The 15,116-nt window shown below is 37.1% G+C and overlaps 2 protein-coding genes and 1 pseudogene across 2 annotated transcripts; all 3 read left to right on the top strand.

Annotated features, from left to right (window-relative positions):
• The first annotated feature begins 572 nt into the window (after nucleotides 1-572).
• Nucleotides 573-2,513, top strand: MOT2 (sulfate transmembrane transporter). The gene has a single exon (XM_086454519.1). The coding sequence runs from the start codon at nucleotides 679-681 to the stop codon at nucleotides 2,107-2,109; it is 1,431 nt and encodes a 476-aa protein (XP_086310645.1). The 5' UTR covers nucleotides 573-678; the 3' UTR covers nucleotides 2,110-2,513.
• A 6,137-nt stretch (nucleotides 2,514-8,650) lies between these two features.
• Nucleotides 8,651-11,988, top strand: LOC147411956 (trichohyalin). The gene is made up of 7 exons (XM_086454504.1): nucleotides 8,651-8,909; nucleotides 9,220-9,335; nucleotides 9,437-9,555; nucleotides 9,647-9,809; nucleotides 9,904-10,130; nucleotides 10,217-10,574; nucleotides 10,668-11,988. Exons 1-7 carry the CDS (start codon nucleotides 8,751-8,753, stop codon nucleotides 11,809-11,811), a joined length of 2,286 nt encoding a protein of 761 aa, XP_086310630.1. The 5' UTR covers nucleotides 8,651-8,750; the 3' UTR covers nucleotides 11,812-11,988.
• Nucleotides 11,989-12,108: 120 nt separating this feature from the next.
• Nucleotides 12,109-14,534, top strand: LOC147411955 (putative pentatricopeptide repeat-containing protein At3g05240 pseudogene; annotated as a pseudogene).
• Nucleotides 14,535-15,116: the final 582 nt, after the last annotated feature.

Genomic DNA, 15,116 nt, shown 5'->3' with positions numbered 1-15,116 from the left:
TCATATGGGGAGCGGATCCTATATGGTACTACTTTCTTGTAGAGATTTGTCCACCAGTCTTGATTGATCAATGTTGAAATTCAATAACTATCCAAATCCACTTATTTTGTGAATATAGATCAGATTTGAAAGAAAAAAAAAAAAAAATCCTTTTCAAACCCTTCATCAAAGGTTTTGAAAGTCAAGGGTCGCTGAACTCTTAAATCTACACCGCATTAATTTATTATTATGCTACGTGTCTCATATCTGAACCATCTAAAACTACTGCACGGAACTTCGGGAAAAAAATAGTACTACAGACTACAGTGGATCCGCTCCAATCAATCTCTACCTCTTCGTGAATCCGAAAAGTTTGCCTTTTAAGTGAATGAAATTCTAGGGTGCAACGTCGTTGTTCACCAACTATCCAACGAACTACCCAGATGAGATAAGTAAGAAATATCATCCCATCAATCTCTCTGACCTCTTCGTGAATCCGAAAAGTCGCCCTTTCAAGTGAATGAAATTCCATTGTATACAACGTCGTTGTTCATCGGCCATCCAACGAACTACACCTACCCAGATGAGATGAGAAATATCATTCTCTCCTCAATCATCAACATAAGAAACCAACTCGTCAAACAAACAAAGTCGTCTTCTCTCTCTCACACACACACAGCCACTCACAGAAAGACTGAAATGGAGTCCCCAGCAGCCCAAACAACATCTCCTCTCCTTCAGCAAAGGTGGCGCCGCCTACCCATCACCAATATCTTCCGCCTCAAGACTCCAATCTGGTCAGAACTTAGTGGCTCAGTAGGTGACCTTGGAACCTACATCCCAATCGTTCTTGCTCTCTCCATAGTCAACCATCTCGATCTCGGCACCACTCTCATCTTCACTGCTCTCTACAACATCCTCACTGGTCTCCTCTTTGGTATCCCAATGCCCGTCCAACCCATGAAGTCCATCGCTGCTGTCGCCATCTCTGAATCACAAACTCATCTCACAATCCCTCAAATCATGGCTGCTGGCATCTCCACTGCTTCTGTCCTCCTCATACTCGGCGTCACTGGTCTCATGTCTGTCCTCTATCGCTTCATACCCTTACCTGTTGTTCGTGGGGTTCAACTCTCTCAAGGTCTCTCCTTTGCCTTCTCTGCCATCAAATACATCCGTTACAATCAGGATTTCTCAACTGGTAAATCTGGGTCTGATCGCCCATGGATTGGTCTCGATGGGTTGATTCTTGCTTTGTCAGCTTTTGTCTTTATAGTTCTAATGACTGGTTCTGGTGATGATGGAGATGGAAATGGGGATGAATCTTTGCAAGAATTAGAACAACCCAGCTCCTCAAATCCCTCTGTTCTTCGACATCGCAATAACAGAATTTTACGTATTTTATCTTCAATTCCAGCTGCCCTTTTGATTTTCTTACTTGGGTTATTGCTCTGTTTCATTCGGGATCCTTCAATAATTAAAAATCTCAAATTGGGTCCATCGAAAATTCAAGTAGTGAAGATCACATGGGAAGATTGGAAAATCGGATTCGTTCGAGCTGCAATCCCACAAATTCCTCTCTCAGTTCTGAATTCTGTGATTGCTGTCTGTAAATTATCCACCGATCTCTTCCCAGAAAGATCGGCCTCGGCGACAACGGTTTCAATTAGTGTTGGAGCCATGAATTTGGTTGGGTGTTGGTTTGGAGCCATGCCTTGTTGCCATGGCGCAGGAGGGTTGGCAGGGCAGTACAGATTTGGGGGAAGAAGTGGTGCTTCTGTGTTCTTCTTAGGTGTTGCGAAATTGATATTGGGTCTTGTTTTTGGAAACTCGTTTGTGAGGATTCTGAGTGAGTTTCCAATTGGTATATTGGGAGTTCTTTTACTTTTCTCGGGGATTGAATTGGCTATGGCTTCAAAAGATATGAATAGTAAGGAAGAATCATTTGTGATGTTGGTTTGTGCTGCAGTTTCTTTAACTGGGTCAAGTGCTGCTTTGGGTTTTGGGTGTGGGATTGTGTTATTTTTGCTTGTGAAACTGAGGAAAATGGATTGTTCTTCATGGTCTAGGGTATCCAAATCTAAATCTTCTTCTTCTTCAGATGCTGAAACTGGTGGTCTCAATGGTTAGAAGATTCGGTGTTTGGGCCATTGGAAATTTGGTTAAATGGGTGGCACTAAAATGAGTTGGGAGACATTCCTTCTTCATTTGGTCTCAAAATTGGGCACCACGTTAGTGGATTCACTCAGGGTAGGTTGCACATATTAGAGAATCATAAGATGTATTATATTACGGTGTTTATAGATGCACCGAATCATTAGATTAAATGATGTTAATTGATGTTAACGATGTTCGTTATGTAAATGCTACTTGAATCATCTCTCTATTTAATGGAATTTATCCGGAGATCAAGGGCCTTTGTGGATACACCTCTCCGTGCAAGAGCAAAAGTTCAATCACTTCCTGCAAGAGTAAAAAATCTCTCCACAGAAGAGCAGGTCCTTAGAACTTCTCCACAAAAAGAAAAAATCTCTCCCCGTAAGAGCAAAAACTATTACGCGTTAAAGCAAAAAATCTATCCAAACATTTGTTAATTCCCCGCAGGAGTAGAAGTCGTCAAGAAGCTCTATTCAAACGCAATGCGAGATATTTGGATTATTTAGTTTCATAAACGTTTTCAGTACATATATAACTTGAGTATCTAAGCAAGTTACAATGTTAAAAATAATATTTATGAAAACATGATCAACTTTTGATGAATTTAATATTTCGGCTCACTATTCATTTTAATTACCAAAACGTGAGAACGAAAACAAATTTGGAGGTTTCAAAAGTGACTATTTTGCATGTTTAAGGTGACAATTTCGCACGTTAAAACCTCTAAATTCGTTATTGTTCATGTTCATGTTTTGGTAATTATATTGAGCAGTGAGACGTAATTGTAAATTCGTCAAATTCAACTCATGAAATAGTAATTCACCCAAAATTCTAAGTTGTACTAAAGGATTTTATTTACTGATCTACATTCTTTGCAGGGCATGTTAAAAGTAGAAAATTTAATCATGTTCATGACATCAAATTTAGATATCAGATTAATCTAACTCTAACTATTAAGTATTCATATTTCAACAGGCATATAAAATGTGTACTTATTTGTTGACCATTAGAGGATGATGAAAAGAATCGAGTACACTCTTTGTTAACAATGATTCTCATGGCAAACAAAGTTAAATTCTATAGGGAGATTGAAACAAATCTGATTTTGTAGATTTGGTGGCACATAGAACCAAAAATAAGTTGTACAACAAATCGATTCACTTTGCACCTATGGCCGTCTTGAAACAATTTTGAAAAATATTACTCAAAAGATCTTGGCGGAAGGATTTATTTCTAAGTAGTCCCTAAATTTTGGGCGGTAGTTTGATAGTACATTTAGTAAACTTTTTATTTCTTATGGTCCCTCATTATTAAGGTTAGGCCAAGATTTTCTTGTAGTGGGGGCAAACTATGGTTAGTTGTATAGTTGAAGAACTTGAAGATGAATAATTTAGGGAGACATTCAAAGGTTTTTGTTTAGAAATTGAAGAAAATGATATTTAGGTCATTTCCAATTAGTATATGAGAAGGCCCGGTCAAAAGGCAATGTCATCAACAAAAAATTGATTGGGGGGGGGGGGGGGGGAGGAGGAATGGGAGGGAGCTGAGTGAGGGTGGGGGGGGAGGGAGCTGAGACAAATGGGGTATATAATTAGTTAAGATTATAGGGGTGTCTCAAAGTTCTGTGGGGGTAATTGCCCTCACCAACTCTTTACTAGTTCCGCTCTTACTTATTATTGATGAACTCACTATTCTTTTATTTATTGTCAAGTTCACCACTTTTTATTTATTGTCGAACTCAGCGCTTTTTCATTTAGTGTCGAGTTCACAATTTTTATTGTCGAACTTACCACTATTACTGTCGAACTCGATACTTGTAATTTATTGTCAAATAAAAAGTGGTAAACTTGACACTAGTAAAATCCATCAATTTTTAATTTACAATTTTTGAATTTTTCGACTAAAATACATGGAAAAGTCAACTAAAAATTTGAGATAACAACTTGTTTAGATCATTTCAACCAAAAAGAATCATTCTTGATCAATTTTCTTCCAAAACTAAGAAAAAAGTTATAAAAAAAATCCTAATTTTTCATTTACATCTTCAAAATGTTTGAAAAACTTCTATGTAAAAACCCTTGAAAATGACTTATTCTTACTTTTCAACATCCAAAACTTGATTAAGATGTCAAAAATCCAATTTTTTTAGATGACAACGATGAATTTGAATGGTTAGGACATTCAATCATGAGAAATGTGGGAGATGAGGTTCGGGACCGTTAAGAAATTTTTTTTTTACTAAAAGGACTATTAATAGACCACCCAAAGCATAGGGACTATTTAGAAAAAAGTCCCTACGTCAAAGTCCTTTAAGTAATTTTTTTCTCCAATTTTAAATAAGGCTTTTTTGACATTTAATATAACTTAGCCGTTCTATTATCTTTAGGTAAGATTAGTGCTGTGTGTAATGTGGGATATAAAGTATAAAATATGAACTTCTTGTTTTTGGTAAGAGAGAACTTCAAATAAATTATAGTGAAGGGTATTTTGGTCATTTAAATAATTAAAATTTTAAAATCTTATTCTTATGCATCTCGAGGCAAATGATTTATGATTTTGTGATGGGGGAGTATGGGGCACATGTTAGAGGGGGGGCGTCAGATTATCAAGACTTTTATAAAATACTCCAGTGCACTCATCCACTTTATCCACCCAACACTAATTCTATGTAGCACATGATTTCAAAACTCGTTTGAGATCGAGATACATCGTCTAAGTCATCTCAGTATCAGGCATGGACGAGACGGATGGACAAGTCAATTTTTCGGATGAGATTTATAATCCTACATTCATTTATTACTATTATTTTTGAATGAGACGTCTCAAACGTATCGGAAAACTCATTTGAGACGACTCAGTATCTACATGGACGAGACAGGACACGAAACCTAGTTTTAAAACCATGATGTAGCATATCCTCTTCAATTTCTCCATATTTATATATAACTGAATCTATTGATCAATGGAAGCAATCTATTTAAGATATTCTCAATACGTCCACCTAAACTATTATGTCTCATCTTAGAAATGTTAATTAATTAGTACTAAATTTACAGTGTATATGGTTCTATATCATGGGTTTTTACACAAGATTCCATAGGCTGGACTGGAATGATGTGGTCTACTGAAGCCAATAACAAAGCCAACCAATGCAGGTAAAAGCACTTATACCACCCTTAAAATTATTGGTTTCTCATGTATCCTTTTGTAGTTTTAGTTATGAATTTAATTCATATCTGGGTCATGCAGTTGAAGTTGTTGATCTAATAATCTAAGATTTTCTAAAAAATACTAGGTGGAGATGTGCTCTCTCTCTGTCTCTCTCTCCCTAAGATTCTTTGTAAGAAGATGATAAGTTGGCCAGCAAAGCTATTCCATCCTCTATTGTAGATGGTGTTTTTATCTTGACAAGCTTCTTGGTGAAGAAATGAGGTTGAATGGGGTGTGATCATTAAAAATAAAGAATGGTTATCTACATTTGAGATAGATCATTTAATGGACAGGAGTGGAGCTAGTAAGGAGCTGGTGGCGGCAATTACCCCCTCAGGACTTTGAGACAACCCTAGATTTTAAACTAATTATATGCCCCATTTAGCCCCACTCCCTCACCTCCCTTAAATCCCCACCCTACCTCACCCTCACCCTCACCCTCACCCTCAATTTTTTGTTGATGACATTGCCTCTTGACTAGGCCTTCTTCAACTTCTAATAAAAAATCTCTAACCTAAAATCATTCATTTTCAAATTCTTTAACTATACAATTAACCATAGTTTGCCCCCACTACAAGTAAATCCTGGCTCCGCCCTTGATAATGGGTGAATCTCCATTCGTGCATTGAATATGACGAAATTATGAGTTCAGAACATTGTTCATTTTAATTCTCAAAATATGCGTTTGTCATTTTTGGAACCTACGAACATTTTGGTTTATTACTTTTAATATCCATGAATTTTGTAGATATACCAGTAAATTCATTGATTATAAAAATGACGGAACTCGAAATACATGTTTTAGAAATTAAAGTGAGCAATGTATCAAAATCAGAATTTCTACCTAAGTTATGCACATACATTTTGGGGAAAATCCTTTAAAATATTGGCATGGCATAAGTAAAAGTTGGTGTGATAATAAAACTTCTAAAAAAAAATAAACTAATAGAAAAGAGTCATGTTGGAGTAACATTACAAGTGACAGCGATTCTCGCATTGCTGATGTGGAGGTGCACACATAGTAATAGAGGCTATTTGACATTGATCTCAATGAAAAAGCTTCTGTGGTTTGATTCCATGCATAAATCCACGTCAGCAAAGTGAGAATCGAGGTCAATTTTAATTTTAATATTACTTCAGCATTTTTCAATAAATAATCATTAGTTACAACTATCAATGAATTATATCTTGAAAGTTGATCAATTGGTGGGAAAAATTGAATTGTGGGTCTCAAATTCTGCATGTTGCCACGTGTATAAGCGGGGACGTTTTTGAAAAGCCCATTACTAGCCACAATGATGATCTCCTTAGGTGGTGGAGTTGGGGTCCAGCTGGTGGTGGAGTGTACTTAGTGGGAAAAGTGACTTTTTGCTAGATATCTTATTCTTAGGTTCAAACCAAAAAGGTAGAACCGGATCCGATCCCATCAATGTCTCTTTGCCTTTGGTTTTGAATTTGATGAAAACAGCCTAACGTGATCAGAAATTCGCAAAATGAATTTAAAAAAATAAAATAAGTTTACTAAAAATACCCTTTCACTTGTATTAGTGTATAAATGTAACATAACGCATAGTTTTAAAACTCGCCTCTAAATGACCAATTAGTCGAATCAAGTTGATTACTCACAAATCGACTTGGATGAGAAGGACAAACACTCCTAGTTGTTCAAGTTCTGGCAAATCACCCTCCACACATGGTTTTGAAAGTTCGAAAGGGGTTGACTTGTTATGCTCATTCGATGGAAAATTCGTTTTCATCCATATTGCATATGTAATAATTGAAAAATAAAACCCTAAGAGATTGGCTCAATGATAATTTTAAACCGATAAATAGTTAATGTTCGTAGGTCATGAATTTGATATCCAGTATGAGCATTAATTCTTCAAAGGCCACCTGCAAGGGTGCACCCTCACTTTGTAATTTTTAAAAATTCATTATTTTTATAAATATAATAATTTATATTATTTTTTAATATTTTCTATTTAAAAAAAAAATGCAATCCTTAGTTTTGAATGCAATCGGACAAAGATTATGTAATGAAGTGCAAAGATTAAGTGATGGAGTGCAATTAGTAATGGGTGATACGCAATTAGTCGCTCCTTGCTCAAAAGTGTAAATTCATTTTTAATTCCTTTAATTAATAAATATAAAGAAAGATTCACCAGGCAGACCTATCTATTATAATTTTATTACAAAAACTCCCGTATCAAGTTTGTTACTAAACAAACCATACTTTATGAATCAAATTAGCATGACTAGGATAGTAAGATTTAGAATCTTACTAAGGGACGTTGGATCTATATGAATTATCAAATTGGAAACTCTACGCCACAAACTTCTAGATTTCATGGAAAAACTCAAATTCAATAGAAAAAATAATAATAATAAAAAATATTTTTTGAATTTGATTGAAGGTATTGAAATTAGGTGGCCACCAAACAACCAAATTTAAAAATAAAATTCAACTGTGAAAATTAACTCTTTTTTTTTTTTTTTTGGTAAGTTCTTGTAATTTTTTTTCCTTTATTATCTTGTAGCCAATTAACCACTAACAAACTTGAAAGTAAGGATTGGTGAGTAACAAACTTTATACAATATGGTTTCCTAGGAGTTTTGACAACTCCAAAGGAGTTTTTATACTAAAAAAGCAACAGTTAGGTCTCTTGAATTAATCTCTCAAATATAAATCTTTTCCAAACCAGGATTTTAAATCTCTCAAATATAAAAACGAGATGGATATACACGGTGTCTCAATCTTCGCACCATCTCGCGAGATAAATGAGATGCCTCTGATGATAATTGTAAAATCTCAGTCGAGTCAATAGGGATTTTGTAACTTCTTATTACAATAATTATTTTTTAAAATTATATATTTTTTATATAAATAAAAAATGAATTTATAATTAAACATCTCTAATATCCTTTATTTTATTATTAAAAGAATTATAATTATTTTTATTTAAATATATATATATAAATAAGTCAGTGTATACCGACTTAAAAGATTTATCTCGTCCGAGACAACTCGATTTCATCCTTGAACAAGACGAGACGGCAAACCGAGTTTTGAAACCATGATCCCAACAAATTATGTGATTCTTCTGTATTTGGAGGGCCATCTTGTCTTTTTAAAAGTTATTACCAGTAATTGAGTTTATTCCATTTGGGGTTGACTTTTATTTGTTAGAGACAGCGATATATCTAACCAACTAGCCGTTAGACCCACAACCAGTACTGACGTGGCACAAATTTGAAAACATAATCTTTAGCCTTTTCAAATGAATCGACCGTTATATGCAATTCTCAAACTCTTATTTTGCTCATCTATAACCTTTCTCTCTCTTTCCATCTCAGTTCTCATTGGTTGCGTTCTCTTGTAAAAGAAGAACATCAAACATCAACACATGGCGGCCAGATTAACATTAACAGAAGAAGAGATGGTGATCGATCAAGGCCTCGGATACCCCAAAGTATACGCCAAGCTCTGTCGAGATCCCCATCTCAATCCCTACAGAAATGGCCCTCCTTTCACTCCTATTCCGTACGTTTTACCTTCTCAGGAGGTAAGAAAAAAAAGTTCAGTCTCTTTTCCGTCTCTGGGTTTCTTTTCTTCTTTGGTTTTTGCTCGAATTTCGTCAAATTGTGGTTCTGGGTATCCATGATTTTGCATGAATTTCGATTTTCAGAAGGTGAATTTGTTAGATAATCTTCCATTTTACACGATAATTTGGTTTTTTTAGATGTGAATTTCTGTGTTAATCTCTCTCCCCCCTCTCTGTGTTTGTTTGGCTATATCTCAAGTGGATCAATCAGATTATAGGATTTTCTTAAACCCATCTCCCTCTCTCTGATTTTTTTTGTTCTGTTTTGTAGGCTTCAAGAGCTAAGGACTTAGATCAAATGTTCCCAATTATCGATTCGGAAGCAAAACCTCCAACAAAACCCAAAATTTTTGCCAGTCTTCTATGGAAGCAACTCAACCACCTAGGGTGAGCACTTAAATTTGGTTCTCTAGGTCCCAAAAGGAACCATTTTTTAATATAAAATTGATGAATTTCTGAATTTCTGAATTTTTTGGGAGAATTTTCAGGAATGCTGGCTTCGACCCTGCAAAATTTCGAGTAGATCCATATGGAAATGTTTTGTATTACTATGCAGATTCGGCTTCTCCTCTTGCTTGGGAGATGGATCACTGGTTTCCTTGCTCAAGTAAAGATTTAAAAGAACCACCTTTTATGAAATTCACCTCAAATTATACTGTGAGACTAACGATTTTAGGGTCATTTTGTTGGGATTGCAGGGGGAGGGCTAACTGTTCCTAGTAATCTGAGGGTGTTGCAATGGCAAGTATGTAAGAAGAAACACAACAACTTAGAATATCTTGTTCCATGGTGGGATCTTCAACTGGGTATCTCTGTAAACCAATTTCTTTCAATATTCGCTTCTTCAAACTCGGACTTCAGGTGGGTTCTTTTAATTTTATAATTCGTATTTCATCTCTACATAGAAAACCGGAATTGTGAAATCAGTGATGTGGATTTTTTACAATTTGAACAGGAATAGAGCGTTCTCACTATTGTTCTATGAAGGTGAGAATGAAGAATTGAACGATTCCCAAACGGTGGACTCACATGCTTTTCCACAACATTTTAATGAAACAAAATTGAAAGTAGGCCTCGCTCCTGCTGCCATTGTTTTGTCTCGAAGAGATTCTTGGGATACATCATCAGTTCTGAGGTCTGTCGATCTCAATAGAAGATTGAGGCCTCATTCCCCCGCAAACGGTTGGTAGAAGAATTTTATACACCTCAGTTTCTATAGTTTTTATAGGCTTTATAACAAATATCTTCTTTTCTTTTGTCTGTTACAGCTTCAGGAAAATTCTTGGTTGATGACGATGAATCTCTCTGCAAATCAATCCAGATGTTCAGACCGAGTATCTCGAAAGAAAACGAAAATCCTGAAATGGGTACCAACCCGTATCTGGCCATTGCCATGGCCAGAGATTCTCTGAGGCAGAGAGAAGAGATGCAAGCTGAGATAAGAAAATTGGACGAAGAATTGGATGAGATGAAGCAGAAGAATGACGTGGAAAGAATCGCGCTTCAAGACTTGGAATCAGCACTAATAAAGCGTCGTAGAAGGGCAGAGAAGTCCAGGCGGCTAGCAGAGGCACAATCTTCCTACAGAACTCTTCTAGAAAAGATGATTCGAGATGCTATGCATCAGTAAGGCCGATTAAGAACCCGTTAATGGAAAACCCCCCGGAATATGATTTTTTATGATTTTAGATTATTTATGTCTCTTGTTCTCTCTTGTAGGAGTGTCGTTTATAAGGAGCAGATTAGATTGAACCAAGCAGCAACAAGTGCGCTCACGGCAAGGCTCGAAGCACAGAAAGCGGTTTGTGATTCCGCGGAGAAAGAACTACGTAGAAGATTTAAACAAAGAGATGAGCTTGAGAAACAGATCCGACCTCATTGGGAGCACGCCAGGAAGAGATCGAGGGTAGAGGAGGATACTCTATCAGAAGAAAGAGACAATAAGCCCAAGCTGTATTTGCCAGGAATCAGGCCAAAGAAAGCTTTACAGAAAGAACTGAGAGCATTTCTAGAGGAAGAGCATAAAGCATCAGAAGCCAGTTTATCTCATAAAGACCAAGAAGAAAAAGAAGAGGAAGAGAAGGAATTGGTAGCAAACAATTTATTCGTGGAGAAGAACGATGAATATAATAGATCTTTGATTGTAGTGGAGAATGAAACACCAATTGAGGATGAGCTTAAGAGATTAGAGATTGTCGAAGAAGGTATTATAAAGAAGACGAGCGTGGTGCGTTCGGTTGTCCAAAGCCCAGAAAGAGAGGAGGACGAAGAGTACAGAAAGCAACGTGGGAAGGGAAATGTAGAGAAGTGGCTCCAAATGCTATTAGAAGATGCGAAGGAAGGCTTTTCGGTGGACTCACCTCATGGGAACACCAATGAAGATGAGAAGAACAAGACTGATGAAATAATCCAAAAACTGAACCTCATGAACCCACAGAAAGATATCAAGATTTTAAAGTTCCCAGCATCAGAAGAAAAAGTGGATCGAAAACAGGTCGATGAGGAGATCAAGCCACAACAAGTAGTCCAAGCAAACAAGGGAAAAGAACACGTGGTTGAGATGGAAAGTGGAGGTAAAATGGTGTTTGGTAAAGGTGTTGGAAGTAGTAAGAGCTTTGAAGGGAAGGAGAGAAAGGTGACGAGTGGAAAGGAGAGGGGACTTGAGAGGTGTGAGAGTGCTAGGGCCTTTAGGCCAGTTCCATACTCTCCTTCTGTGATCTTGGGGATGAAAAAGAGTGTCGATTGCATAGGTAAGAAGCCCGTCGTAATTGGGTCTGACGAAGACGGTGATGAAGATCGTGTGGTTGGGAGCAACTTCTTTAAGTCATCCATCAGGACAATCAAGAAAGCAGTGAAGATATGAAGCTATTCTTTCCAGTCTAGTGTTCTTCGTACTGTGTAGTATGTTATTTTCTTAAATGGGTGTTAGCTGCTTAAGCTGGTCGTTTCTTTAGTGAATAAGTGTTTGTGGAACTTAGCTGTTCTATTATCTTGAATTTGTATGTAAGATTGGTGTTGTGTGAAATGTGGAATATAAACTAATTGTTTTTCTCTACAGTCAAATTTATTATAGTGAAGGGTATTTTGGTCATTTAAACAATCTAAAAAAATTTAAAAATCAGTTACTTCAGTAGGAGCTCAAGTTCAAGTTTCAGTTTAAAAGTTTTCTAGGGAGAGACTGAAGACCCTTATAGAAACGTTCACTTTTCATTGCTTCCATGGCTCTTCCTTGAACCATTGGTTATACATGCCCTACCTCTACTTTCAACCCAAAACCAATATAAGATGGCTACAACACCACCATCAAAACATCAAATCCCTCGTAGAAAACTGTTTGAAAATGGACGAATTAAACCAAATTCATGCTCATATGATCAGGACTTCTCTAATCCAAGATACATTTCTTGTCAGCCGGATCATTGCTTTCTTTACTGTTTCATCTACACATTTCGACATGGATTATGCTCATCGTATATTTGATCAAATCCACCACCCAAACCTCTTCATATGGAACTCCATGATCAGGGGTTATACCCAAAAATTTTCCCCAAAAGATGCTTTCTTGCTCCTTAAACAAATGCTCCTTAGAGGGTTTTCTCCTGATAGTTACACATACCCAATTCTAACCAAAGCATGCTCTCACATTCGAGCACTTGAACTTGGTACAAGCCTTCATGGGCAGATTGTGAAATATGGGTTTGAATCAGATATGTTTATTATGTCTGGATTCGTTAATTTCTATGCAAGTTGTGAGAGAATTAAAGTTGCTAGAAAAGTATTTGACAAGATGTCCGAAAGAGATGTCGTTGCATGGACAACTATGATTTCTAGCTATGCTCAATTGAATCTTCCTGAGGAATCATTCCTTCTATTTGATGAGATGAGAAGAGAAGGTGTCGAGCCAAACAAGGTCACTATTGTTAGCCTACTTTCAGCTTGCGGGCATCTCCAAGATCTTGACAGAGGGCAGTGGTTTCACTCTCACATAGTGAACAATAAGATGGATTCTGACACAATTATAGGTAATGCACTCTTGAACATGTATGCTAAGTGTGGAAGCATGTCGACTGCATTAGAAGTTTTTTATAAGATTCCTACAAGGAATACGATTTCGTGGAATGCTTTGATCAGTGGGTTCAGTCAGAATGGCTTCCCTATGGAAGCCTTAAGGCTGTTTCAAGAAATGGACAGCTCAGATGCGAGACCGAACGAAATCACAATGGTAAGCACATTGTCAGCGTGTGCACAATTGGGTGATCTTGACCAGGGGAAGCTCCTACACAACCATATAAACGAACACAAGATCAATTATGATGTCTTTGTCGGAAATGCTCTTATTAACATGTATTCAAAGTGTGGGGATCTTGAGGGAGCTGTATCTGTTTTCCGTCAAATGCCAGATAGAGACATTTTCTCATGGACGGCTCTCATTACTGGGTATGTGCAAGGAAGCAAATTCAAAGAGGCCTTGGACCTCTTTCAAGAGATGCAACTCTCAGGGGTTGAACCGAATGAAGTTACTCTTGTTAGCTTGTTATCTGCTTGTGCCCAGATGGGTGTATTGGATCAAGGCAAATTGGTTCACGCTTATATAGAAGAACACAATGTGAGGCAAGATATGTGTCTAGGAAATGCATTGGTTGATATGTATGCCAAGTGCGGGTGCGCAGAAAATGCTTTACGGTTATTCCATAGTATGCCTCGGAAAGATACTTTTTCGTGGAATGCTATAATAGGGGGACTTGCCATGCATGGACATGGAAGGAAAGCCATCGAGCTCTTCAACCAAATGGAGAGAGTAGGGGATGTTGTACCTGATAGTGTAAGTTTTACGGCTGTTCTTTGTGCGTGTACTCATTCAGGCATGGTTCACAAAGGGTACCAGTACTTCAATTCTATGTCTAGCTTGTATGGCATCACTCCGAGTATTGAGCAGTATGGATGTATGGTGGATCTTCTTGGTAGAGCAGGACTTTTAGAAGAAGCTTATGATTTTATTGAAAAAATGCCTGTAGAACCAAACCCCATAATCTTGGGTTCTCTTCTTTCTGCTTGTCGTGTTCGTCGTAATGTGGAACTTGCAGAGAAAGTAGCCCAACATATTATGAGGTTAGATACTGATGAAGAAGGCTTATACGTACTAATCTCTAACATATATGCTGAAGCAGGAAGGTGGGATGATGTTAGAAGAGTGAGAGCCCTTATGAGTGGTAGAAGAATGGAGAAATCCCCAGGATATAGTTCGATTGAAATTGATGGGGTTGTTCAAGAGTTCCATGTCCGAGACAAGACACATCATCATTCTGATTTGATATATTTGATTCTAGACGGTCTCATGCTTCAACTAAATCAGGCTGTTTATGAATCAAGTGATCGTGATGCTTCTTTCCATGAAACAATTATTTAGTATTCACAAATTTGAATTGAAATGATAATTTGTGAAAAAAAAATATACATTTCGCTCTAACAGGCCTTACAACCTACTCCAATGATCCAAAATTTTCTCTTACCTCTGTATTTGAAGGTGCCCAGGTCTGTATCAATCTCCATTATGATTCTATCTTTTTACTGCAATAATGTGGGAACACAGCACAAATAAACAAAAAGAGAAAGAAAGAATAATGATAAATTGACTCCCCCCTCTGACAAACTCCCCCCTTCCCCCAGACTCTCCCCACATGGCTGTGTGTACAACCATAGATTTTTCCTTGGGAAACACAACTTCCACGTGGAGAGAGTTTGGGGGAAGGGGGGTGTTTGTCAGAGGGGGAGTTAGAGCAGATTCTGATTGTTACAACCAATTCATCCTACCAGATTTGATAAGAATTCATTGAGACAATATCTATAGAAGGCATCTCATGTAAGAGATCAGACCCAATACAAAACTACTTGGCTCTCAAAGTCATATTAAGTGCATTGCAGATGTAGAGTTTTCACTCATACCTCTTGATATATTAGACAACCACCCCAATCTTTCTTTCAATCTCCCTTTCTCCAAAAATCCAGAAATCAAACATTTCAAAAGACTAGCCCCCTCTGGCATGTTGTGAAACAATAGTGGTGAATTTCCTTCTTTGGCACAAAAGAACAGTACACCAACTGATATTTGTCTTCCTTCAGGCATATGCAATGCATCTTTCGGAAAATTATTGTTAATAAATCTAGCAA

Source organism: Akebia trifoliata, chromosome 1 (genome assembly GCF_017979445.1).
Source record: "Akebia trifoliata isolate Shusen 1 chromosome 1, ASM1797944v1, whole genome shotgun sequence".
NCBI lineage: Eukaryota > Viridiplantae > Streptophyta > Magnoliopsida > Ranunculales > Lardizabalaceae > Akebia > Akebia trifoliata.
This window is presented reverse-complemented; position numbering and strand designations above follow the sequence as displayed.

What these genes read in the sequence shown, in the direction of transcription:
- MOT2 (XM_086454519.1), top strand. Translation starts at nt 679, where the DNA reads ATGGAGTCCCCAGCAGCCCAAACAACATCTCCTCTCCTTCAGCAAAGG.
- LOC147411956 (XM_086454504.1), top strand. Translation starts at nt 8,751, where the DNA reads ATGGCGGCCAGATTAACATTAACAGAAGAAGAGATGGTGATCGATCAA. An exon ending in TCTTCAAACTCGGACTTCAG is followed by an intron (nt 9,810 to 9,903) that starts GTGGGTTCTTTT and finishes CAATTTGAACAG; the next exon opens with GAATAGAGCGTTCTCACTAT. An exon ending in GCCTCATTCCCCCGCAAACG is followed by an intron (nt 10,131 to 10,216) that starts GTTGGTAGAAGA and finishes TGTCTGTTACAG; the next exon opens with CTTCAGGAAAATTCTTGGTT.